General features: G+C 47.1%; 2 protein-coding genes across 3 annotated transcripts in view; one reads left to right on the top strand and one right to left on the bottom strand.

Moving 5' to 3' along the window:
* Positions 1-8,096, bottom strand: part of DNAH3 (dynein axonemal heavy chain 3) — a 109,079-nt gene extending 100,983 nt beyond the window's left edge. Inside the window, exons 1-6 of the mRNA XM_074323111.2 lie at positions 8,052-8,096; positions 6,437-6,541; positions 5,671-5,893; positions 2,706-2,778; positions 2,135-2,270; positions 110-299 (exon numbers count right to left, since the gene is read on the bottom strand). Coding sequence (XP_074179212.2) covers positions 110-299; positions 2,135-2,270; positions 2,706-2,778; positions 5,671-5,893; positions 6,437-6,541; positions 8,052-8,072 — 748 coding nt within the window. The 5' untranslated portion in view covers positions 8,073-8,096. The remainder of the gene's footprint in view (positions 1-109; positions 300-2,134; positions 2,271-2,705; positions 2,779-5,670; positions 5,894-6,436; positions 6,542-8,051) is intronic.
* Positions 8,097-13,368: 5,272 nt separating this feature from the next.
* Positions 13,369-26,325, top strand: LDAF1 (lipid droplet assembly factor 1). Of its 2 annotated transcripts, none has more exons than XM_074322938.2 (5): positions 13,369-13,482; positions 15,723-15,925; positions 17,964-18,132; positions 20,728-20,866; positions 24,352-26,325. In XM_074322938.2, the coding sequence occupies exons 2-5, from the start codon at positions 15,830-15,832 to the stop codon at positions 24,407-24,409; spliced, it is 462 nt and encodes a 153-aa protein (XP_074179039.1). In that variant the 5' UTR covers positions 13,369-13,482; positions 15,723-15,829; the 3' UTR covers positions 24,410-26,325. The 2 variants fall into 2 exon arrangements, with proteins under 2 accessions (XP_074179039.1, XP_074179040.1); XM_074322939.2 differs by lacking the exon at positions 24,352-26,325 and adding an exon at positions 22,384-24,345.
* Positions 26,326-26,451: the final 126 nt, after the last annotated feature.

Below are 26,451 nucleotides of genomic sequence, written 5' to 3'. Positions count from 1 at the left end.
GGCGCACGCTCGGTTAGCAAGCAGGGACCCGGAGCCCACTGTGCCCTGAGCCCCGACACTCAGAGGTCAGCACGTGGAGACCCCCCGGCCTGCTGCCGCCCAGCCTTACCGATGCTTTTCATGAGGCTGCTGTAATAGTCATTTTTCTTCTCCTCCACGAGGTCGTTCACCAGGGGTTCCAGGAAGGGATTTGTCAGCAGCGTGTTCGAAATCAACTTTGAAATCCGCACCATCACTTGGCCGTCCTCTGGAGCAATCATGTCTCTTCGGATTCCATTGGTCAAATAGTAATAGTATCTCTTCCATAAACAAACGGCCAGAAAAAAATGGATCATGGTTGGCGTGCTGTGCCCACCTGCCCACACCTGGCAGTTCCCACAGCACCCATTCCCACCCTTCACTCGCTGACAGTCATACTTTCCGGGCCTGTGACTTCACACTCATTGCACTAAGTTTTTCCCACGACTCTGGAGGATTCAACCAAAGCCCGAGAGATTTCAGTGGGGTGGAAGGAAGGACTTGGCAAACGCCATGCGGACAGGAACGGAGGAGTGAGTACTGAGGCCGGAGGCAAGGCAGCATATTCGATGAGCTCTAACGGGAGGAATGACAAGCTCCTCAAATGGACTCAAATAATTCCCTCTGCTCAGCAACAGTGACCATCCACAGAGCGTTCTGACCCTGTGCTTGTAGCTGGCAGTCGGGGGAAAAAAATTCCCCAAGTCCAAGTGAGACTTAACGATAGTTCTAATCCAACCATGGCCTTCTGAGTTTAGAAAAGCAACACAAATGCCAAACGGAACAAAAATGGCCCCTGTGACCTGTTGACTTCAGGAAGGTTTATTTATTTAGGGCTTGCCTCTTAGCTGCTGGATGGCTGAATGGCTCTAGAAATGAGCCATTTCAGATGAATGAGAAGCACCAAGTGCAGGAAAAAGGTCTGAAATCAGCTTTCTGCTTCAGTGCCAATTGTCCGTGGCCAAAAAAGGCTGAACTCACCTTGCTCCAAACCTAATGGAAGCTGCTTATAACACACTTCCACACTTCCCGCATTATAAGGACTGCCTGACATGGGGAGAGAGGCTCTTGTTAAAATGCAGATTCACAGACCTCCCCCCGACCTTCAGGCAGTCTGGGGTTTTTCTAAACAAGTACCCCAAGTGATTCTCATCTCCAGTCAATTTTGAGAAATTCTGCGTAGCTCCCAAGAGCTCAGAGACTCTGGCATCAGCCAGACCTGGCCTAAGTCCTAGTTTTGTGCCTCTTACTAATTGCATAACCTTGAGCAAGGTGTTGAATCAGCCTATACCCCAATTTCCAGACCTGGACAACAGGAATATCAGAGTACCCCAGTCTTGACTGGGTCAGACATCTCTAGGACATCGGACAGATTCTGTGCACAGCATACCGTCACTGTGAGTTTTCACTGTTACTCATTTCACTGTATAGTATAAACTCACGAGCTGTTTGTTTTAAAGTTTTGTTGTTCTTCTTTAAAGATAGGGTTTAGAAACTCAGAAATCTACCTGGAACCAAGCAGGTAACATTAATAAGCGAAAGTTGTCTGGACATAAGAAAATAATAAGGAATGGTGGAGACTGTGATAAACTGGAATGTATTTCCCATCTAAAGAAGGCAGCTACTTCTCAGCTTCAAATAACTTAATTTTTTTCAAGAGAGGTTAGAAATCTAGTTTATGTGAGAGTTGCCTTATTTTCAAAACACATCTATAGGCCAAATTCAGGCCACAGTACGGTTGCCAGGTAAAATACAGGGTGTGTTGGGATATACTTACACTAAAAAATGATTCGTTGTTTATCTGAAATTCTAATTTAACTGGTGTCCTATTTTGTGTTTTGTTTTTCAAAGTCTGGTAACCTTAGCGTGTGGGTCACTGTTCTGCAACCGATACTCTAAGAGGACCCAAAGGCCCCGATTTCTAAGACTTATTCACACACACACACACACACACACACACACACACACTCCCTCACTCAGTAGTCTGTCGTGGGCTCTGGACTTTGGGATTGTAAAACATGCCCGGGGTGACTCTGCTGTTCTACCTGTTTAGAATCACTGAGATGCCAAGAGTAATACTCACCCAATTGGGAAAAAGAAAGGAACAAGAATGTACCTCCAAGTCTGATTCAGACGGCTTGGCTTCTTTACTTTCCATCTCCATCTCCTCCTGTAGCATCACATTAATCTGTTCTTCTGGACTCATGGGTCTGCTTCCCGGCAGGGTCAAAAAGGTCCCCACCTCCTTCTTCCTGGGTAAGGAGATTAAGAGGTTGCAGGTCAACCCGGTCCTGAAAAGAAGTCACAGCTCAGCCCTTGGTTCTGTGCAGAGGTGCTGTGGTGTCAGGCCGACAAGCTCCAACCAGGTGGGTGTCCTTGTGCAGTGGAAGCCCCTGTCCTTCGTGTAACAGGACACATGCTTCTAGCAGCAGGGTGCGTCCTTCAAAGATGACCTCTAACCATGGAACACTTCATAGGTATGGGAGCCTCGCTTTTGCTCAATTGGTTATTTTTATTTAGAGCCTAAAAAAATTTGGGGTTAAGGGGGTGTGTGGAAAAAACTCATCTGTTACTGGGCGTCTAGGAATGCTTTGAAGCCAGGAAGCAGAGCACAGCTTTATGAGACCATGGCCATCTTTGGCTCAGCCTGGTGTCCTGAAATCCCCTGTACCCAAGGGACACCTTACCCAGTGGGCTCCTCTTTGTCTGCGGGGGAGAACCTCATTTTCTTCTTGTTGGGCTCTGATGAGCTTTCAGGTGCTAGAATAGTGGAGAAGAAAGACATCGGTGCTGGGCAGTGGCCTTGGGCCACCCTCTATCCACAAGGGTGTGAACCTCAGCACAGTCCAGGAGCATATAAGGGGGGGACTTGGTGTGGAGGGATGAGGCAGGAGATGTGGGCTCTGGTCCCACCTGCCCACAATTACCTGTGCAGCCCTGAAAAAATGACTTCCTTGCTCTAGGCCTCAGCTTCCCCAACTGTGAAATGGGCATGAACACACTTTCCACTCATCCACACATTTGACACATATTCATACATGTCTGCTTAATTCACTCTCCAACCTGGTATGCTGTTTTCTAAATGCCAAGTGTATTATTGTTTAATATTTTTCTTTAAATAGATTCAGACTTTTAAACTTTATATATTTGTTTTAAAGGGAACATTATGATTATCACAAATAGAAAAACAGTATCATTTGCAATAAACATAATTATTGCAAATAGAAAAACAGTATCATTTGCAATAAACAGAAGATAACTACAAATAAATTTGACAAATGATGAAAACTCTATTATTAAGCTTTAACTAGATACGGTTACTTGCTTAAGTCTCTAGCCTAAGGAAATTAACAAGCAATAGAGAAGTGTTAAAGACATGCTAATACCAACTTGACATTTTGAGCGAATCAAAGAGAACTGAAGACTCAAGATATATTTTGAGTTCATACTTTAAGCTCATCAATCTACTCCAAATAGAACAGTAATAGACTAAATACTCTTTAAAAATTAAAAGGACATTGTATTATTCAACAAGATGCTTTTCTGTGTGGACCAGAAATAAATACAGTGTGAAGTCAAAATCATAAAGTTGGCTTCAGTGTCCAGAAGCAGGCAGACGTAGGTGCTTGACTCCTGGGGGAGCAATGATATAACTGTTTGATACCTGGGGGAATAACAGAATTGGAAAGCACACCACGATTGTGGGGAACTGGAGCTGCTCTCACAGCATAAATCCAGGACTGAAGCAAGACCGCTCTACCCACGAAGACAGGTTGGAAAGATAGCAGCCCTGCCATGCAGAAAAATCACACGTATCAATTCCCATGGTGGCCAGAGAGCAGAGAAAGGCTGACCGTACGTGGCCAAGCCCCACACTGCCTCACGGACCAGATCTGAGCAATTTTGGGATCCCCAAATATCACCTTAGGATGGGAGCCCCAAGCCACCAACATAAGATCTGGTGCTAATATGTGGGCCAAAGAGGCCAGATGAAGATATATGGGGGGGGGGGGGGGGGCAGGGGGAAGCTAGATTAAGAAGGATGAAAAGAGGACAGCCAATGTAAATATGATTACATTTATATGTGAGAACGAGCACAGCTAATCAATGGTGACAGAAAGCAGAGAGTGGCCCTTCTGGAGCAGGATGGGGTTGGGTAGGGGAGAGAACTGATTGGAAAGGAGCACAAGGGAGCTTTCGCTAGAGACAGAGATGCCCTGTACATTGTCAGGGTGGTCATTATATGGTATAAAGAATGGTCGAAACTCACTGAAGAGAACACTTAGGATCTGTGCCTTTTATTGTCTGTGAATTACACCTCAATAAAAAACGGGGAGGATGCATGCAGCAAGAAGGAAAAAGACTCTCCACATAAGACTGCAAACTAAGATCCAAGAACACATGAGAAAAACCACTATTAGAAAAGACAGCCACTGAACTCAGCAATCAAGGAATAGGATTTACAAATGGAAATAATATAGCAATACCAACATTGTTCCAAAATAAATGTTTAAGATGCTCCAAATGAGAGTGAAAGGGCTATGCCCATAATACAGTAAGAAATAGGCTGGGGTGGCACCCCTGAGTGGAGCCAATTAGAAAGCCTGAAAATGAAAAGATGTCATTAAAACAAAAAGCATCCATTAGACATGATAAACTCAAGACTGAACAGAGCTGAAGAGCAAATTAGTGAATCGGAAGATATCAATGAGAAATTCACCCCCATACAGCGCAGAGAGAAAAATGAAAAATATGAGAAGTTTGAAGTAAAGTTTGAGAAGAACTCAAAATATGCGTTTGAGACAGAGGGCAGATTGAGAAGCTCCAACATAGGTCTAACAAAAATTACTAAATACCCGTAGGCAGATATACGTGTACCCAGTGGGATTAAATAAATGAATACTTATAAAGTACTAGGTCAGCAGCTTCCAAGGTGGCCCCCAATGACCCCCGCCGCCTCCTGGTGTCACCCTGTGAAGTCCTCATGAGTGTAGGCTTGGCCTAGCAAACCCACTGCTAATAAACAGAATATGACGAAAGTGATAAAATGTCCCTTCCAAAGTTAAGTTCCAAACAGAGGGTGGTTTCTGTCTTGCTGGCTCTCTTCTCTCTCTTGCCCTGTCGTTTGCTCCCTCTGAGGGAGGCCAGAAGTTATGTCCTGAACTGCCCTATGGAGGGGCCCAAGTGGCAAGAAGCTGATGTCTACGGCCAAGAGGCAGCACAAACCTGAGCACGTAAGTGCTCTTGGAGGAGGATTCTTCCCTAATGACCTTTAGATGACTGGGCCTCGGCTGACACCTTGATTGTATGCTTGTGAGAGACTCTGAGCCAGAACCCCCCAGGTAAGTCATGTCCAGATTCCTGACCCACAGAAATCATAAGATAATAAATGGTGGTTGTTTTAGACCATTACGTTTTGGGGTAACGGGTCATACAGCAATCAATAACACCAGTGACAGAGAATAGTGCTTGGTGCATGGTAACTGTAAGGTTAGCCATTACAATCAATCCCATTTCACAGATGAGAACACTGAGGCTCTCGGAGGTTACCCAAAGTTAGCTGCAGCAAAAGGTGGAGCCACTAGAACCCAGCGTTACACATCTCACACCAAAGCCCCATCCTGAGTTGGTATGGCACCCCGCCACAAATACCTGATGGTAGCTTCTGAACGACCCTTTCCTTAGGGGCACTGATGGTGACCGGCTGGTAGGCCTTCAGCAGGCCCTTGAGCTTCAGGTCCTGGGCCATCAGGGAGTAATTGTTGGCAATGGAGTCACTGGGTCCGCGGTGGTGCTGCTGCTCTTTGAAGGGTACAGCCTGGGTCCACGATGTGCGTTGCATCAAGGGGGGATGAAAGCTATGCGACATGACCATCTACAAGGGAAGAAATGCAGAGTGAGACACAATCGGGACATCTCTTGTGGGGCCTGGGCTCGGAGGGGCCCACCAGGCTGTGGCCTCGCTGAGACTCACGGAGTCCCACATGCCGCATGCCTTTTCTACTTTCCACAAACTCAGTGCAAATACTTCCTGAATGGACACCAACAGTACTTACTTCTCTGACCACTGTGAGCATGATTTCTGATGCTTTCAAGGACAATAGCTGGCTTTCAATAAACAGTAAGTTTGTGAGTCAGGTAATTTATCTCTATTGTCTTTATTCCTTCCTATAAGGTAGAAATAATTGTTCTTTTTACAGTCCAAGATGCAGAAGCTTGGAGAGTTTAAATAACACAGCAGGAATGTGAGAAGGCCAGGTTCTAGCTCACCTTTGAGCTACGGCACAGCCCTTTCAACCTCACTGCTGTAGCCTTTTCCGGTGGCTGAAATGACCAAAGCCACTAATTCCATTGTTAGGTCTTGACTGTTTGGCCCCCCACTAGTACCAGCAGCAGGGCAACAGCCACGTGAGCATACCTTGTAGAGTTCAGATGGCTCCTCGTTAGCAGACGCAGGCAGCGGGGGCAGCTCTGGCCGCATCTGGGAGCGGCTCATGTGATGTATCGAGTCACTCTTGGGGATCTGTGGGAAATGGAAACAGAGCCACTCTTTAGGAATGAGGGAAGATTTCCAAGCCTGTAGGTTGGTGAGGAATAAAGACATCCTCCAGGGAGGTTTTGGGCAGAGAGTTCTGCCCACAAAACACCTTGCTCATCCCCATTAATTGTGTAGGCTTCATTTTTCAATCATCAATCTGTCTCCTCCTTCGCCTCCTTGTGTGGGAAAAAGTCTTCCTTGGAATGAAGCCAGCATAGAGGAAACCAGAGCCACCAGAAGGAGAAAAGCAGACTCCCAGTGACATCAACTGGACCCCTGGATCCAACTTGGACTTCTCGGTTATTTGAGCCCATAGGTTTCCTTTTGGGTTTGAGCCAGGGTGAATTTTATTTCTGTCCCTCCATACTGGGAGATGGTCATCCAAGGGATAGACACAGAGGCAGCTGAGTCACCCAACAAAGAGATAAGCTGTCCTTGGGATAACAAAGAAGAAAGCAAACCAACATAAAGCATTCTGCAGAACACAATGGAGAGAAGCAAAACCTCTGAAGAACAAATTAAACTCTGAGTTAGTTCATAGGCACAGACTAAGATGTATATACACAGATCCACAAATACCCTGATGGCAGAAAACATTTCAGTCCATGGACAGGAACACATGGGAGACACGCAAGACTGGCAGATCTAGAAATCAATTCCCAAACAGAACAAAGGGTTTTCTTGACCACACCTAGCTAAGAATTCTCTGGGGTGTCTTCAAGGGGATGAGAAGGAAATTTTTGTAAGAACTACCCAGCTATGCAAAAACGGTTTGTTAAAAATACTAACGCTTAAGTGTCCTGTTACATTACTGGGAATTTTCACTTCAGAGGGTCATTATCAACAAATCTACTTTAATTTCATAATGTTTCTATTGAATATGCTCCTCTGAGCACTTCAGTGTATGCCCAGCTAGCGGATCTTGGCTTCAACCACCAATATTCTGTCACCGAGATTGGGTAGAACTGTTCCTTTCAGGTGGCTGATTTCTGACTATAAGTGATGTATGCATGTGCTTCATAGAACCATTTCCAAATGTTCTCCTGAGGACTTGCTACAGCAGAATCACTCGATACTTAGCTGAATATACAGATTCCAGGGCCCCACTCCAAACGTCTGGATCAGCATCTTGGGGAATGAACCTGTCTCTATGTTTCTAAGATGCCCCTCAGGATATTCTGATGTGTACCCAATGTTGGGAACTGTTGGGAGGGAACATACCGTCGAATGGCCTTGGAAGGGAAGGGAAAGGAACAACAGGTATCTACTCTTCATATTTTCACTGTAAAACTTGAGGATTGGACCCAAATGCCTAATTCAGCAAAAAGCCTATTTCAAAGGACATAACATAAAAATGTGCTTAGCACACTTGCTCAGTCGAGGGAATCTAACATGGCAATCGGTCTATGAAACATCCCCTTCCCACCCACTCGCATATTCCCACGTTGAAAATACAGGTTAAAAAAAAGAAATACACCTTAAAATGTGTACATACCTCCTGAGATGAGCAATCCATGTCATTCACGTCGTACGTTCTGACCGGACCTATTAAAAAATGAAGAGACAGCTCTCAGTTTCTGTCCTGCCTGCCAGTGGCTCTGAAATTCACGCTTTCTTATAGCATCACGGGGATGACACAGAAAATGGAACTTTCCAGATGTTCTGAAAGCTCTGTTCACAGGGCTGCCTCTCTGAGGTCACAGACTCCCGCCCCCTCAGGAGTTCCCTGGTAGAAGAGTAAGACTTATGCACACAGGACCATAAAAAAACCAGAAAAGGCAGAGAGAAAGGAAAGCTAGAGAATGCAGAGCAGCACTGAGGTTCTGCTGGGCTTTTGCTGTGCTTCCAGCTCCTCCTGCGATGGCCACTCTTCCCTTCTAATTAAGTGGCTCTTCTCTTGGAACCAAGTTCAGTGGAGAGGAAAAATGGAAGCAGAGTGACACACAAAAAAGGGAATAGGGAGGAAGCACCCCACCAAACAATACCCCTGGCAGCCTGAACCCTTCACTCTTCTCCTCCCCGGGCTGTTTTAACACCGGACGTGCTGCACGCGGGCACTGGGGCCCGTAACCAGGCCTCAGCGTCTGTTGCTAAGGAAGGAGAGGCCTCCGCTGTGCCTACGCAAGACTGGGCTTGACTTCACTCAGTGTCTTGGTGTCTCCCTTTGCTGGAGGCCCAGCTGGGCAGCAGGAAATGTGATGATGGAAGGGAAGACGGAGGGTATTTAGCAATGATCCAGGAATGCAGAGGTGAGTCGCAATAAAGGACTGTGCCTTTGGAGAAGTCTAAATGCACGTTGTGTGGTAGTTAAAATTCTTGGGCTCTAGAGTTGCACAGGTCTGGGTTCCGATGCTGCCCTTCCTGTTAATTAGCTACACGGCTTGGGCAAGTTGCTTGTCTCTCCAAGTGTCCTTTTTTTAATGTAGATGGCAACAATGTGAGCGCCTACCTCAGAGGGTAGGTTTGAACGTTTCACAAGATAACGCCTGTAAAGCAATTTGCATACAGTAGAAGGATGACCAATTCATCCCAGTTTTCTGAGACTGTCTGGGTTTTAACACGATTAAGTCCTGCATCCTGGGAATGCCCTCAATCCTGGAAAAACTGGGACAGTTTGGTCACCGACATAGTATATATTGTGGCTCACATCATTCTTATTATAAACACAGAAACACACACACACTTGCACACATACACTCACACACACAAGTTATGATATTAGCTGCTGCCCACACACTCAGAGCACATGTTACATGACCGCCTTCAAGTTCTCTCAAAATCAAGTCAGACTTAATTGAGTTTTTTTGGGTGCCATGCTTCCCTATCTATTTTTTCCATTCAATTTTTCCCCCCACACTCCATGACGTTCCCATTTTATGGATGAAGAAACCAAAACCGAGAGAGCTACATAGCTTTTTCAAGGTGACACAACCCACAAGTAGCGCTGACACAATTTGAACCCGGTCCTAAGACTCCAGAGCCCAGGGCTCTTCCTGTAAGCGCCTGTTCAGAAGACAAACGCTTCTGAGACCCTACGATGAGCGCTGCTGCGGAGCTCCAGGGCTTCCATTTCTCCTTTTCCTTACTCCTCCTCCAAGTTGGGCTCGCCAGGCTTTCAAAATAAACCTGAGGTTTCCCATCTCTTATATGGGTACCCTCTACCATAAGGCACAGATATGCTTCAAAGAGTGTTTGGAGTAAATGAGCCAGTAGCAGAGTTTGAGACTTTAGTTTAGACAGAAGTGGGGTTATTACCAGGCCCCCTACAATAGGGCATGAAAGCCCATGGCCCACAAAAACCAGCAGCTGTAACCAATAAAGAAATGGCAAGGGCCTGGTTTGGTGCTAATAAGCGCCACGACCCTGTGGGCGAGTAGGAGACATGCCTCCCTCTGAAATTGAGTATGTTTTGAGTCCAGCTGTGTTGAAAAACAGCGAAGCAATAATAATAATAGTTTCCATTTACTGAGCTATACCAAATGCTGGCACTGTTGCTAAGCCCTTCGTGAGCATTATGTCGCCATATCTTCTCAACAACCCGGAAGATAAATACAACTGTTACCTCAAGTTTTCTGGATGAGAGACCTGAGACGCAGGTTAGGTAACCTGCCCGAGTCACTCCACTACGTCAGTGTTGCAAAGTTGGGACAGAGTCAAGTCCATGGCTTTAACCCAAAACCTACATGTGGTCTGAAGAAAGATGGAAAATAAATAAACTATTGTCATGCGGGAGACCCTGCTCGCTGCGCCATTTGTTGTGCGGGGAGGCCTGCGGGGTCTCTGCTCCCGCTCCCCACACAAGAACGCAGGATATGGTGAGGCCAAAAAGGAACACCCACGGAGCCATAGGTAGGGGAGTCATACCACTATATTCTCGCTGGCGGCACTATACTCTCACTGGAGGCTGGATCCACACTGTCCGCAAACCGCCATCCACGCTTGCCAGCCCAGCCGCCATCTCCTTGCTAGCCCCCGTTCTTTCTCTTTCCTCTCTCTGCTAGCCTAGCCACAGCAGTTATATTAGTGGCCAATGGCTCACTGGTTACAGCTGACGGCCAACTAGCCACAGCTGATGGCCATCCAATCACATTGATGGCCATTTACTACCTGAGCCAGAACCTGTCTATGTGAGGCCGAGAGGCTGGAAACTGCTTTCTGGGGCTCTGTCCCCACAACTATATATCAAGGAGAAGCAAAATGCCACCCCAACCCACCTCAGGCAGCCTCACCTGTACCAGAACTGTCTGGCTTAACCTTCTGTTTGATCGTCTCAAGAGAGGACACAGGCTTCAAGTCCCTCAACCCGCTCAACTCCAAGCATATAGGGTTGTCAGACAGAACACAGGACGCCCAGTTAAACTAGAATTTGAGGGGAACAACAAAGAATTTTTTAGCATGAATATGTTCCATTCAATATTTGGGACATACTTATATTAAAAAGTTATCTGTTGTTCACCTGAAATTGAAGTTGAACCGAATGTCCTGTCTTTTTATTTGCTAAATCTGGCAATATGGGGAGAAGAGGTCCCAGGGGTTAGGGTGTCCCCATGTCTGGTGGTATGAACAGTTTAGGGTCTCAATCTGTTGCTGGAAATTTCTCACACACTTCTCCTTCCGAGCCCAGTGCTCTTGGCAGATCTTTTCTGAGGCCTGAAATGGCTGCTCAGCCAGAGGCAGTAACTGTGGAGAAGCACAGAAGAGGCTGCCCATGGATTTATCTTACTGACCCATCCAAGGGTCATCAAGAGCCAAGTCCTGATGCTATGGACAGATGCTAAGACCTCCGCCACCAGGCAATCAGTAATGTGGTGGAGGTGGCAGCCAACACACAAGGGAAAGCAAAACCTGGCTGGCCCTACAAAAATGACAGAGGTGGGAGGAATTAGGGGATTCACAGAGGCGCCCCTAGATGGCACCCTTGCACAAAAAACCCAGTGGAGGCCTCGCAGGTACCCATCGTCCTGCCCCTGAATCAAGAGCATGAAGCCGCACAGGACTGACTGGCTGAACCTTAACAATTTAGGGAAACTCTTTGCCCACGTCCTCCTGGCTCCACCATCAGCTCCCCTTTTCTTGGCTGCTGTGGAGTTAAGAGCCGGATCCCTTAGCTGCTGCTGCTTCTTAGCCTCAAACTTATTTCTGTATCCATCACCCTGATTATTTCTAGAACTAGTCATTGGTAGAAGGAATACCATCAAAAATCGGGGAGCCTCTCCTGCGTTCCAGATAGGTGCTGAGTCATGTACAGCCATTCTTGCACCCGGCCTCACTACAACCCTGGGACGGCGCTGCTCTTTGCCCAAAGAATTGTTTCCAGGATGCTATGGACACAGGTCAGAGGCGAGGTAGGTCAACAGGTCCCCAGCCAGTGCTCAGGTCCATCATTTTACAGGTGAAGCCCAGGCTCAGACAGAGCCGTCCTCCAAGGCCACACAGTGAGTCAGCCCAGGAACAGAGCCCAGGATGCTTGGGACCCCCTCCCCCCAGTCCAAGGTCTTTACCCAGAATGCTCTACAGCAGTGGTTCTCAACCTGGGAAAATTGTGACCCCGCCCCCAGGGGACGTTTGGCAATTTTTAAATTTTTTTAAAGATTTTTTTTGGGGAAGGGGAACAGGACTTTATTGGGGAACAGCTTGTACTTCCAGGACTTTTTTCCAACTCAAGTTGTTGTCCTTTCAGTCTTAGTTGTGGATGGCGCAGCTCAGCTCCAGGTCCAGTTGCCATTATTAGTTGCAGGGGGCGCAGCCCACCATCCCTTGCGGGACTCGAGGAATTAAACCAGCAACCTTGTGGTTGAGAGCCCACTGGCCCATGTGGGAATCGAACGGGCAGCCTTTGGAGTTAGGAGCGTGGAGCTCTAACCGCCTGAGCCACCAGGCCGGCCCCCGGTTGACAATGTTTTGGTTGTCACAACTGGGGGAATGGTAGTGGGTGGAGGCCAGGGTTGCTGCGAAACCCCAACCTAACACACCATAAAATTGTCCCCCCCAAAATGTCAACAGCGCTGCCACGGAGAAAGGAAGCATGTGTTCCGGCCCTGACGGGGACCTGAGGGGCTTGGGTTTGGACTTTTTCACTTATAACAAATGGAGCTACGGATCTAATGGGTCGGTGGGGGGGGGGGTCTCACCAGCGCATGAGGCCTACATTCGAGAAGTGACGCTCAGAACCTTCCAGTCAAAAATCCTACCTCATGACTTGCGTGCCCTGAGCTCCGGAGATGCTTCCAGAATAGTCGGTTCAGGGCATTTTAGGTTGAGGACGCCCTCAGCCCCGGCGAAAGCCCATGCTCAGCGGCCAGTCCACCTGTCGCAGAAGTCACCTGAGCACCCTCCCTTCAAGACAAGAGTAGGAAGGACAACTCTCTCTGAGCCTGACTTTCCTCATCTGTTCACCTCTCAGGCTTGCCCGGGTGGCTCCAACAGGCTGAGGGAGAGAAGCGCGCTTTGCAAAAGGCGCGGCTCGGCAGCTTGGTGGGCCTTTACCAGAACGTCGGACGCGGAGGTGTGGAGCACGGAGCGCGGCAGAGCGGAGGGGCGGAGAAAGGCGGCCGAGGGGCGGGGCGCGGGTGAGGGGCGGGGCATGGGGCATGGGTGAGGGGCGGGGCCCGGGGTGAGGGGCGGGGCGCAGGGGCCTGGGATGAGGGACGAGGGGCGTGGCGTGGGGCGGGGTCCGGAACGAGGGGCGGGGCACAGGGGCCTGGGATGAGGGACGAGGGGCGTGGCATGGGGAGTGGGCGAGGTCCGGGACGAGGGGCGGGGCATGGGGCCCCGGATGAGGGGCGGGGCGGGGTCCGGGGCGAGGGGCGGGGCCGGGGACCAGAGGCGGGAAGCAGACTCCGCCTCTCCCGCTCGGAGCGTCCCTTCCTCTTCCCGCTTCTCAGCTGGGCCTACTGACGTCGGTCGGCGCTGCTGCCCGGGACCAGGTGAGAGCTCGCAGCTCCGGCGTGGGGGAACCGGGTGCTCCGCTGGCCAGACCCCCCTCGCCGGACAGACGGAGCCCCCTACCTGCAGCCCCCTGTCCGTAGTTTAGGAATAAGGGGAGTCTCATGCTCCCGAGGCCCTGGGACGGGCTGGGAGCCCTCTCACACTCCCAACACACCCCCAAACACCCCTACACCTGACGGTAGATTTGGTAAAAGGATTTCCAGCCCCTTCCCACCACTCCCACCCCCCGAGACCCTGCCCCATCTTAGGAAAACTGGGTGGGGAGTCTCCAAACCCTGTCCTCAGGATAAATGAAAATAGGTACCCTCCTCCTCAACGGGTCCCTCTTCTCTACCGAGGACACCGCCCTGTCGCTGCCAAGAGGGGAGAGCCCAGCCCCCCAAATTAATGCCAGGGTGCTTGACTTCCCCCAGGGCTCCCCTAGAGGCCTCTCCCGCGCGGGTGCTCCTCTCCACCTGCATTAGCCCCTCCTCCTCCCCTGGGACCCCAAGAAACTGGCCGCCCTCACCCTCCACCCCACCCCCGTGTCTTCGAAGTCTGAAAGAGGGCGCGGGAGTAGCCCGACGCGCCCCGCAGCTCCCTCCCCGCCAGCTGGAAGGCTCGGGGTAGCAGTGTGCCTCGTGGGGGGCGGGGGCGGAAGGCGCCGAGCTTGTGGGCTGCCCGCTGCCAGGTTGCCTCCTTCCCTCTTTCAGAGACTTTCCAGGGCCCGAGGAGACCCCTGTGAGGAGTGAGTGTGACAGGGCGGTCTGGGGATTGGTGGTCAGGTGGACGCGTTTGACGGCTGTGGCCCAATGGCGTTCTGACCCACGCCGGTCCCAATCGAGATCCCCAAAACGGTTCCTGGTGGCCCTGGGTTTCCCAGGCCCGGGGAGACCAGTAAGGGAGTTGGGCTTGTTTCTGCTTGTTGCACTGATGAGATTAGGGGAGCTGAGTCCTGGGAACACACCAAATTCAAGCTCTGTGCCAGCTGCAGCTTCAAAGACAGAATATGGGGGTGGCGGGGTTAGTCCTCCCCTGTCCAAAGAGTTCCCGGTTCACCAAAGGGATTGTATAATACCGCGTTTCCCGGAAAATAAGACCTAGCCGGACCATCAGCTCTAATGCATCTTTTGGAGCAAAAATTAATATAAGACCCAGTTTTATTTTACTATAAGACCGGGTCTTATATAATATAATATAATAACCCCGTCTTGTATTAATTTTTGCTCCAAAGGACGCATTAGAGCTCATGGTCTGGCTAGGTCTTATTTCCCGGGAAACAGGGACAGAGGATCTCTAGCTGAGATGATTAAAATATGCTTCAATTTGTGTACTAGACTCTGTAGATATCAATAGACGACCTCCCACTACTCAATTAGCATGTGGGATATTCAGTAAAAAATAAATAATTATGTGAGATTGGGACTGTCCTGGCAATTCCAGGCTATTGAGTCACAGAGTATAATTATAGCCTGGGCTGCCCCTTTGGCACCTCTCTTGTTAAGGGACAGAGACTTACACCCAAGCAATTAAAACATGATTTATGGCTCAATACAATTGGGAGCCAGCCTGTCTGGTGTGGGTAGCAAAGAAATTAGCCACCGACACTGTTTTTTGAGAAAAGCTTTCTTGGGGTAGGGGCGGGCAATGGGACTTGAAATAGTGTATTCAACTTTCTTGCTTCCTTCTATTTTCTTTTCAGTATTTTCTCAGGCCAAAAAAAGAAACATAAGCTCTCAGAGATAATATATTAATATTTTGTTAGATATCCTTCTAGATCTTTTACTATGGGATATATATATAATACCTATATTTGTGTAACTGTATGAAGTATTTTGTAATTTTTTTCACTTATGGACATATTTTCATGTCACTTATTAAGCCATGTCATTTTAATGATTGTACAATACTCCATTGTATGAGTTTATCATTATTTAACCAATTTCTTACTAATGGACAATTAGTTTCTTTCCATTGTTTTGCTGTTTATTATACATGATAATCAGGGATGCAGTGCACATCCTTCTGGTACATTTTGATATACCTGTTTGATTATTTCCTTCAGCATCCTAGGAAATCAATTGTTGGATTAAGGTGTGTGCAATTTGAAATTTTGATAGAGATTGCCAAGTTACCCTCTATCTGTGTACCTGCCATCAGTGTGTGAAGACAATAGAAAGTCTTGTTGGGCCAGTTGGGTGAGACCACTAATGGTTTAAGAAACTTTTGGTCTTTCCAGTGACAGCAAAAGACAGGGAGATGTGAGGGAGTCGGCTGGCTGTGCCCTGCCCTGGAGAGCTTGCTGTTAGAAGAATTCATCTCTAAGAGACTGACGTGGGTTACAAGATGAGCAAAAAGGACACCCCGAATACTTCAAGGGACTTGGAGGAATTGCAGAGGAAGCTGTCTTTGCTGATAGAATCCATCCAGAACAACTCAAAGGTCAGTTTCCAATCAGTACCTATAATGGAAAAATCCCAAAGTACTAGCTTAAACACCATAGAAAGCTGTTTCTCTCTCAAAGTAGAAAAATTTGGCTGAAAGTCAGGAATCTTTCTACCTCACCACCCTGCCATGACTAAGTTTTGACCTTCCAACTCATTGTCCAAGATGGCTGCTAGAGCATCGGCCCTGGAATCCATATTCCAGGCACTAGGATGGAGGAGAGGGGGAAGAAAGACTTGGAAGCCACGTTGAATTTCAGGAGACTTCCTGGAAGTCACACATACAACACATCCAGTTACATCTCATAGACCAAAATTTGGTTTCATAACCACCTCTTGTGGCAAATGCAATTCTTTAGATGGATATAGAGAGGTTGCTCTCAGTCTATATCGCAGATACCATAGTTTTTAGTTTTGTTGTTAATTTTGGCTTATGTGTTACCCTGAAAATGAGGGGGCCAAAGTCTACTTTCCCACTAGAAACCGAGGGTGCAATAGAAGTATGACATGAGGCACATACATAGTTTAAAACTTTCTAGTAGCCACATTTAAAAAGTAAAAAGAAGCCAGTGAAATTCATCTTAATAATGTATTTTATTTAACTTTATAGTTCCAAAATATTATTTCAACATGTAACCATGATAAAAAATTATTAATGAAAAACGTTATTGAGATGTTTTACATTCTTTTTTTGTACTGAGTTTTCAAAATCCAGTGTGTATTTTACGCCGCGCAGTTCACTCTAAGCTAGCCACATTTCAGGTGTTCAGTAGCCATTCAATGAAGGTGAGACTTCAGATACTATATTTCACTTTCTTGCATATTTGTCTTTATTGCTCTCTTCCATATGCCTTTCAGCATTTTGTCAAGGAAAAAAACAATAACTCTCAGATATAATATTAACATTTTGTTGTATGGCTTTCTGGGGGTCAGGAAAGACAATGGGACTTGAAATAGTGCATTCCACCTATAAAAATACACGTTCATGTGTATCCAAATAAACTGTTCTGTGATCTATTGTTTGTATTGGATAGCAAAGTTCCATGAGGACCTATTTGAGGAGATACCGCTTTGCAATCTAGAGTAATCTACTCTATAGTGATCTTTTCTGGACTCATCCTAAAATCCCTCTGGCATTCTTTATGGATTTAGCAAGCTATTTTTAAATTGGACACGCCGCTTTCTAGTCAGCAGGCTGAAACTCTTGTTACTGAAAGTTAGCTCGCTAAGAAAGGTCCTCATGCTTACCTGCCTTCTACCGTTGATTCTCATTATATGTTGTTTCCTATAAAGTCACCTCAGACACTGAGTTAGCAAATACTGAGCCGTCGCTCCCAGGGGAAATACAGGATGAGGTTCTGGCAAACTTCTGGTCACAACGTTTTCATTAACAATTAACACATAATCTGCTTTATGTGTATTTAGTTAACAGATATGGTTGGTTCGTTAACGTTGAACTTGTGGCCAAATGCACCGTAACTCTTGTCTGAACGAAACTGATCTAACACATTTTGTTTTCTCTGTGATGCCCACATCACCGCCTTCTTACACTAGGACCGCTAGATGCTACTTCTGCACATGGGTGCCACTTTAAATGGCAAAATTACCACCAAAACACATAAAAATTTGAAAAAAAGGTGGCACTAAATAGACCCCAAACAGGACTGTTGTATAGAGAGCTGGAACAAGAAGGCACAGAGTCACTTAGTTTCACCTCAGCTGCAGATGTGTGTGTCAAGTGACTCAAATTTTTTGCTACTTTATGCATGCTCACAAAAGCACCACCAGTCTTGATTGGGGGGGTTACGAATCAATTTTAGCGAGTAGATGAATTTGCAAATATGGAATCCACAATTAATAGGGAATGACTGTATACTAATTAACCTTGATTGAGCACTTACTATATGCCAAGCGGTGTGCTAGGTATTTGGCGTGTCATATTTAATAGTCACGTCCACCTTCTGAGCTAGGCGTTGAAAGCATGTGAACTCTGGCTTCTTGGCATTCAGTCCTGGCTCTTTCTTCTTTGCCTGCAGGTGATGGCCTTTATGAAGTCTCCAGTGGGACAATACCTGGACAGGCATCCTTTCACGGCCCTCACCTTGCTGGTGTTTGTCGCACTGTCAGCCTTTCCTGTGGGGTTCTTCCTATTCCTCGTGGTGCTTACCTCCCTGGCTGCTCTTGTGGGAGTCATATTACTGGAAGGTAATTCATCCCCTTGGAAAATGACTCCATCGGAAGGACAGTATTTATTGGGCATCTGCCACTCTCATCAAAGGTTCCCATTCTTGTCAGTCATATTGACCAAGGCAGCTTGTTAGAGTAGTTAAAACGTGGACTCTAGAGTCCGCGTTAGAATTTCACCTGTAGCAGTGCGGTTTTGGACAAGTTATCTGCCATCTCTGAGCCTCAAATTCCTCACAGGTAAAATGGGGCTGTAATAATACTGTCTTGAAGGGTTGTTGGAACTACTGCAGCTTCCAGTTCCATAATGTTATCGAGCACAGTCCGCTGCACACAGTACCATGTCCACGAAGGCTAACTGCTATCATTAAGCAGAGAGGCCATCCACTCCACAGCTAGTTGTTGAGTACCTGTTGTATGCCAGGTGCTTTGCCAGGTACTGAGCTTTCCCCTTCACCTTTCTTCGTGAAGTCCCACTGCCAACTGTCAACTTCTCCCTGTGTTGCTAAGTTAAAATTACTGGGAAAGCAATTCTGATTGGTTCAGTTGGCTTTTTCAAATCACATCACAAACCACAAGATACAGGCCAAAAAGATGGTTGCCATTGGGTCGGGCAATCACCTTTGGTCCATTCTGTGGGTTCCCAGAGCTAAGAACACCCAGAGTTGTTTCCCTGTCCATGGGGACTGTGAACAAGACAGTTTACACTTGAAGAAGAAGGTGGGCACGGTAGGCGGATGAGCCAAATACAGCTTGGCACATGGTCATTCAGTAAATACTGATGGACAGACAGGTGAATGAATGAATGGGTAGAGGAATGAATGAATGAGTACTGTAACAGAAGTGAATTTAGAGAGAAAGATGGGAGCCCCTACGTCTTGGGGCACCATGCAAAGCTTTACAGAAGACAGGACTTTAAGATGTGTGACAACTTTGTTTCTTTTCGCAAGGAAGGGCTTTCTACACAGAGGGAACAGCATGTGCGAAGCCTTCAGAGCGGTGGTTCTCGAACTTGTGTGCTTAAATTTTACTTGCTGTTTGAAAAAGCAGACTTCCAGGCCTCATCCAGAGATGAGGGTCTAGAAATCTGAACTTTCAGCCAGCCTCTCTGGTGCATCTGATTCTGATACAGTGGTTATTGGCCACATTTCGGAAAACACAGATCAAAGATTTTATAAATCTTTATGAAAAGGCAGCACATCCATTTATAGCCTGTGATTTCCTTCCTTTTCAGAGTCCATCCTCAAAACTACCTCCACGGCCGTGGGATGGAGTCTCGAGCTATTTGTTCACTCCCAAGGCAAGGGGAAGGATGTCTGCCCTACATCATTTGCCATCTTATTAGTTCTATGCTAGAAAGAGGGCAGCGGGAATGCTGGGCAGACAAAAACCACCATAGTCCATCACACATGGGAAGCCATTTAATTGCCATGTCAACACTTAGAGGCGGTTATTATTGTACCCTTTTTACAGATGGGCTAAACTAAAGCTCCAAGAGGCCCAAGGTCACACCGTGAATCAAACAGTGCTTAACCAGCATCAAACTCAGTCATGTCGACCGTGATCTTTCCAGCGTAACTTTTACTATCTTTCCCTCACAGACCCACATTATGAAAAAATGCATTTTCTCTACACTTATTAGAAGGTAATTCATTCATACTTCCCTTAAAAGATGATTTCATGGTGGGTAAATCAGACCTTATGATTAATGTGTGGTAGTGGCCAGGCAACCCGTTGTGAAGGAGGTGATGAAAAGCTCCATTTAGATTTTACTTTATTTGGCCTGCAGAGTCTGTATTCCCACAGGCAGTAAGTGTCCGTTACAGCATTCGTTAGGCGGTTTGAAGCACTGGACGTGATGTACCTCCCCCGTTACTGCCTTGGCTGACTCCTCCTAGAGGCTTCCGCTGGGAGCCCATCCCTGACCTTGATGATGACGGGGTCCCAAACTCAAACACCCGTGGGTAAGAAAGGTAGCAAACATGAGCAGAGCGCCCCAAGCGTCATACAATTTGTGTGCTGCTTAATGACGCGGACATGTTCTGAGAAATGTGCCATCAGGCGATTTTGTCGTCGTGCAGACATCACAGAGGCACTTACACAAACCTGGGTGGTGTAGCCTCCCGCACACCTAGTATGGTACAGCCGAGGGCTTGGGCTACAAGTGTGTGTAGCACGTATGAACTGAGTACTGTAGGAGGTACCGTTCGTAGGGCACCTACCGCGAAGGGAGCTGGCAGGACCGCAAGTTGCTCCGGGTGAGTCAGTGAGTGAACGTGGAGGCCCCGGACGTGACTGGACGTGACTGTGGGCTTTACAGACACTGGACCTGGAGCCCATTGTTGACGAAAACGTTGTTAGGTAGCGCGTGACTGTACCTTTGGGAATGGTGTGGCCTGAGGAAACTGGAGGGTCAGCCAGTGGTTGCCGTGCAGTGATGTCCACTCGCATGCTTAGCTCTCGTCGTTTTTAAGTGATGCCGGAAATCGGGATTTTTTATAGGAAATTTCCTCGCTTAAAAAAATCTGAGCTAACTGTCATCGTCAACGCAGTGGCCCAGGGTCTGGCAGTTCTCCATTGGTTTAGGTGAACGCTTCTTACTCTGCTCTCCTTTAGGACTGGTCATCTCTGTGGGCGGCCTGTCACTGCTTTGTGTCCTGTGTGGCTTGGGCTTCGTGTCACTCGTCATATCAGCAACGATCATAGCGTCCTACATGGTGGTCTCCAGCCTCATCAACTGCAGGCTTTCTTCCAGGTAAATACATGTCAATATAATAATTGAATCTTTTCCCTTTGGGGAGGGTTTTACAAATAATGCCCTAACCCCAGTGGGTGTCTAGAAGCAAAACTGCAAGAGGCAGGTATTCCTCACATCTGACACTCTACACACGTCAGACATCGGGAGAATTTACAATGGAGCTTCAAACAAAACTGTTGCTCTCGTCATCTGCCCACCCCACACAACAGCTCGTTTTGTTGTCACAGCAACTCGAGGAGGTCGTTCTTATTGATTGATTCCTTTAAAAAGATGTCCATGAATTTACAAAAATTCAAATCACGGCGTTCTTCTGGGGGCGGAAGGGGGAACAACAGGACAAAGCCACCATTCTACCCAGCATGTGTGTGTCCCCGGGTGGTACAGGAGCTGTGACTCCACTGTCCCACAGTCTGTGTCGGTCCCCTCTGCTCTCCAGAGTGTGCGTGACTAACCACTGTGAGTGTGACTTGTATTTGAATATACGGGTTTTGTCTCTCTGTTATGGCTCCCAAATGCCAGCTACTTCCTCTGGGGCTGCGACTGAAGGAACAGCGATGTAATTTAAATGTCAAGAGGGAACCAGTGCTGCAGTGAGCGTACTGGTTCCGTCTGTCTTTCCATCACAAGGGGCCACTGGGCTAAGGGATTTTCAGAGGCTTTTCTTTTTTTTTTTTTCCCTGCTAGATTTTTGTCCTTTCATCCTTGTTGATTTTAAAATCAAAGATTCTGAGTCCCAAGTGGGATGTGACCCCACTGTGCTTCATTTAAGTTCTTGCTGAAGGGATGGTGGTAGCTAACGCCCATTCAGCCCTTGCCCTGTGCCAGGGACTCGATCACCAAGTTCCCAGGCCTTAACTCATGTCATCCCCACAACCACCCCGTGAGGCAGGGAGTAGCCCCAAAAAGGTTTCTCATGTGTTGCACAATAAAATGTGAAGTGGGTGTAAGTTACAATCGCTCAGTGTGGTTTCATAGGATTGCTGAGTGGATATCCTTGGCGTGACATTCCGCGTCTCATACATGGTTTTGATCGCTATCAGCCACAAAGGAAATAAGAGAAGTATTGGTCTGTTTGGCTTATTGAGGCTGATGCTTCTGAGCCAGCATCCCTCCTCCCTGCCTCTGAAGAAACCATGGGAAGTAGCCAAATCGGAAAACCACCTATTTACCGATGAAGAGATTGAGGAAGATCCTCAGGACTTGTCTTTGTTCTGTTTGTCTCCTCCCCAATAAGACGCTGGCACCCATTGTGTCCGCTGGCAGTGGTCCTCAAGCTGCTTGTTCCCAGGTCCCGTTTTACCTTCTTAAAAACGATTGAGTCTTCCAAAGGGTTTTTGTTTATGTGGTTTCACTGTATTGATAATTACTCCAATGGAAATTATAACGGGAATTTGAAATGAATATTTATTCATTTCAAAAGAACAATATGTCCTGTTTATAAAAACATTTTTACGAAAGGTAACTATATTTTCCAATAGACAATGAAATGAGTGGCTTTGCTTCACATTTTGCAGATATTTTTAACGTCTGCCTTAATAGAAGTCAGCTGGGTTCTCATCTGTGCCTCTGCATTCATTCCATTGTGATATGTGCCTTTGGTTGAAGTGTTTAAAGAAGAAGAGCCAGCCTCACAATGCATTGGAAAAGGGAGGAAAAGCTTTATCAGATGACTAGGGATGTCCTTTGCTAGAACACAAAAATTCAGTAAGTGGTCGTTACTTAAAGGTTAATTGAAATTGAACTTTTTGTACAGTAAGTCCTCACTCAAAGTCATGGGTTCTGAGTGATGGGTTCTGAGACTTTAAGCAAAATGACATACGAAACCAGTTTTACCATAGGTAATTGATATAAGCAAGTGTTAAACTCCTATGGCATCTCATCAATGTTATAACAAAACGATATTATTCAAGGACCTGCTGTACTTTGTTATATTAAAATCTACTGCGCTATCTTGCACTTTAATATTTAGATTTTTTTTTTTAACCATGCATGATTTTATAACTTCATGCACTGGTCATTTGGAGAATAATGTTGGTTCATTGAGTCATGCCGATCTTCCAAATAGACTTTGAAAAACTCTGTGGTTCCTCTGAGAGAATGCGAGAATGAAAAAGGCACTTGATATGTTCGTTATTAGAAACTAAATGTTGCCTTAAAACCCTTGCACTAGTGAATTCTTCTAACCTCAAGAATCAGATGGGGTTGAGGGAAGGAACTATCCACTTTATTCCATGATGCAAATGGAATGCTGACCCTAAAACAAAAGGTAGCACAACTATAATTTTTAAACAAGAAAAAAGGAAACAAAACTAGGTGTTCTCATGAAAATTGACTAATAAACAGTCTTTTGAAGAACTAAACTAGTCTCTGAGAAGGAAAGACTGTGCTGCTTTGTTAGGGGGTCAGCGAGCCCTCCCAGGGCCTGCAGTTCGGGGACAGTGGCGAGCCAGGGCAGCTGTGTCATTTACTTTTTGTCACACTCAGTCTGGCAAAGCAACCAGAGTACATCCAGCCTCCTTCCATCTGCACTTAAAATGAGGTTTCCTTCCGAGTGTTCTGTTATCAGTCAGGAATACTGTGGGTGGCAAGTAACACAAAACCTAAGCACACACCAGTTTAAACAAATAGGAGTTTATTTTGATTGCATAACGAAAAGCTGGAGATCGCTCAGGGCCTTCTGCCTTTCTGCATTGCCATCTTTAGCGCTTTGGTTTGTTACCTCATGGCCACAAGAAAGCTGCTGTGGCTCTGGTGACAGCGACTACATTCCAGGCAGGATGAAGGGAGGAAAAAACGAGGCCTCTCTCACCCATTGAGTCTGGCCCTTTCTATCAAGTAAGTGAAGTCATCCCCAGGACCTGTCCCCATCCTACCCCAGCCAACTTCCTTGGCTAGAATTTTGTCAGGTGGCCACTCTCAGCTGGAAGGGGGACCGGGAGATGAAGTATTCCATTTCCTCAGCTTCTATAGTGAACCTGCAGGAGAGGGGCCTGAGAATGTGTGGGTCAGCCGAGCTCCGGTGTGTGACAGTAGGCTGTCAGTGTTGGCAAGGCCATGTGAACTTTTAAGACAATATATAGATGCAGTTAAATTAGTATCCATAGCTACCTCCCCTCCATCTTCCCTCTGAAACCTAGCAGCACAGACACTGAAAAACACCGACCTATTTCTCTTCCTCCCCACCTCCCCCGCAACCTCCCTTCTGTTGAAGTTGTCAAGAAACAGTCAAGTAATTAGAGTCTGACGATATGGGTCTGAATCCCAGCTCAGCCATTCTTTAGCTGTGTGATCTTGAACTTCTCTATTCTCAGTCTTCTTTCATTGGAAAAATGGGGCTACTCCTTGCTCTACCTCTCTCACTGGATTGTTGGGAGGACACAACAATTGGGGAAAACAAAAAGGTCACCTGTTCAGCTGTGTCCTCTCAACATTGCTCTTTAAAGGAGCCCTCGAGCTAACCGTTTCCTCTTGTTACCAAACAGACTACGACACAAAAGCCCAGCGGGGACTGCCAGCGAGCCAAGAAGCCCACAGACTTAGAGGGGCTGGGCCAGGAAAGACCAGCCGGACGGACCAGAGCGTGTTTCCAATCCTCCCTGGCAGGTCGTTGGATCTCACACGCCCCTTGGGCTTATGACTCAGAGGGGGCCCGAATAGTCAAGCACCTTGGGACGCTGCCCGCAGCCTTTTCCCTTGTTCGTAGGATCCTGCAGCAACCACCCTTGGTCATGTCGTTGCTCTCGTGTCGGTCCTGTTGGCTGACACAGCCTCACACGGAGAATCAGCAGAGGACTGATGGCTCAGCGGCTTCTCCCCGGTGATGCAGACTTGACCTTGAACCCGACTTGATCCCAAAGGCTTGGGTCTTGTCCCCAAGGGTCCAGTTTGGGGCAGTCATGGGTTGTTTTTTCTTATTTTTTCTTCCTTTTTTATTTTTCTTCTTTTTGTGGGGGGATGAGAGAAACAGTTTATTTCTTCACTCATTTCAATCAAGAGCTGGGGGGAGTCTAAAAGAGAACAAGCTCGTCTGCCTTTTTTGCCTTTTCCCGGAAAGAACAGCACCGTTTGGCAATATGGCCTCTCAGACAAAGTTGGAAAACAGTCCAAACTTCATTTTATGTCCAAGAGCATTTTTTGAAAAGTCTGAAGGTGTGGCTTCCACTGTTGAGTACTGTTAAATGCTGTTACTCCTTTAAATATTTGCACTTGACACTTTCATGTTGTTTTCAACAACTTGTTTTGTTAAGCCACTTCTTGAAAGAGTCCTATGAAAATGCTAAAGGACGCCAGACAGTTTTAAAATCCTATGAGGTTTCAGCTTCAGTGGTCTATTTGCTGTGGTATTTTATTCAATAAACATTTATTTAGATGCACTAGTTTTCTTTACTCTTTATTCCCTTCCTGCCTGTCAAGTGGACCGTTGGCTTAGAAGAGTAGCTCTGGACAGAGGACACGAGATCTGGGAGTATTTTCAGTGCAAGAGCTTTACGCATCCTTCTTATGGAACACTCTCCTGAGAGTCGCCAAGAGATCATTTTAAAACGTAGTTCTGATCGCATAAACATCCTGCTTCGAACTCTGCAAAGTACAAGGTGCCTTCCTACGTCACTCACAGTGCGAAGTCTTTTCTTCTGATGGGTTAGGCCCAGCCCAGGCTGCCCCTGCCGGCTTCTCGTGTTTCATGCTCCATCACCCTCTGGATTTTAGAGGTGAAACTGAGGTTCAGAGCTTAAAGGACTCACTCAATTCAGCCAAGACACGTGCATCTGAATCAAGGCTTTGCGATTCACACCATGCCCATCACGCTGCCTGGGGCTCACTAAGCCCTTTGCCGATGGACCCAATGAAGTAACGTAATGCACAGAGCCCAGCACGGCGCATCCTCGCGCCGTGAAGAGCAGTTGTCAGAATGCGTGGTGCACCATCATTTAAGACAGCGCAGCAGGGTCGCGGGATGGCCCATCATTGGCTTTCTCAGCACAGTTCCACGTGTGGCTCACTTGGAAAGGTAATGAGCATGAACGCTGTGATTTTATGTCAGGATGTTACATGATTTCCACATTTGCCACGTGGGGGTGCTATGGAAACCCTACATGCATCCATATGCATTTGCAGCTAGTTTTCACGACCACCGGTTTTAGAGATGGATCACAGTGAATATTATCTACCGCGTGTGGTGGAAAAGTTGGAAATCAGTGGTGCTGGAACATCTCCCATCACATCTCCCATTTCCAAACACTCCCACCTGCCCCACCCAGCCGGCTCGCTCTTGTACACCCTCTCTACTCCAGCCCTTGAGGACCCGGCATGATAAGCAAGTGGCAGCCTCTCTGCATGGATTTCCTCCGTCTGTAATGAGATTGCCACCCAACCCGGGTCATCAGGAGACAGCCACGTGATCTGTAAATTACACAAGTGCTGTAAGACATTAGAACAATTAAACCTTTTCTTGACTAGATCGTGTCTTGTGTACTGTTATTTCCTTATATTTAGCCATCCATCTCCGCCCCCTCCCCCTGCAAGCTGCCCCCTCCCTGCCAGTGCTCTGGGGATGGAAACAATGGTCTGTATCTTTCCCTTCA

This window comes from Rhinolophus sinicus, chromosome 10 (assembly GCF_057876585.1).
Source record: "Rhinolophus sinicus isolate RSI-liver-muscle chromosome 10, RSI-T2T, whole genome shotgun sequence".
Classification (NCBI taxonomy): domain Eukaryota; kingdom Metazoa; phylum Chordata; class Mammalia; order Chiroptera; family Rhinolophidae; genus Rhinolophus; species Rhinolophus sinicus.
Note: the sequence above shows the minus strand (reverse complement) of the source record. Positions and strands in the feature narration are given on the sequence as shown.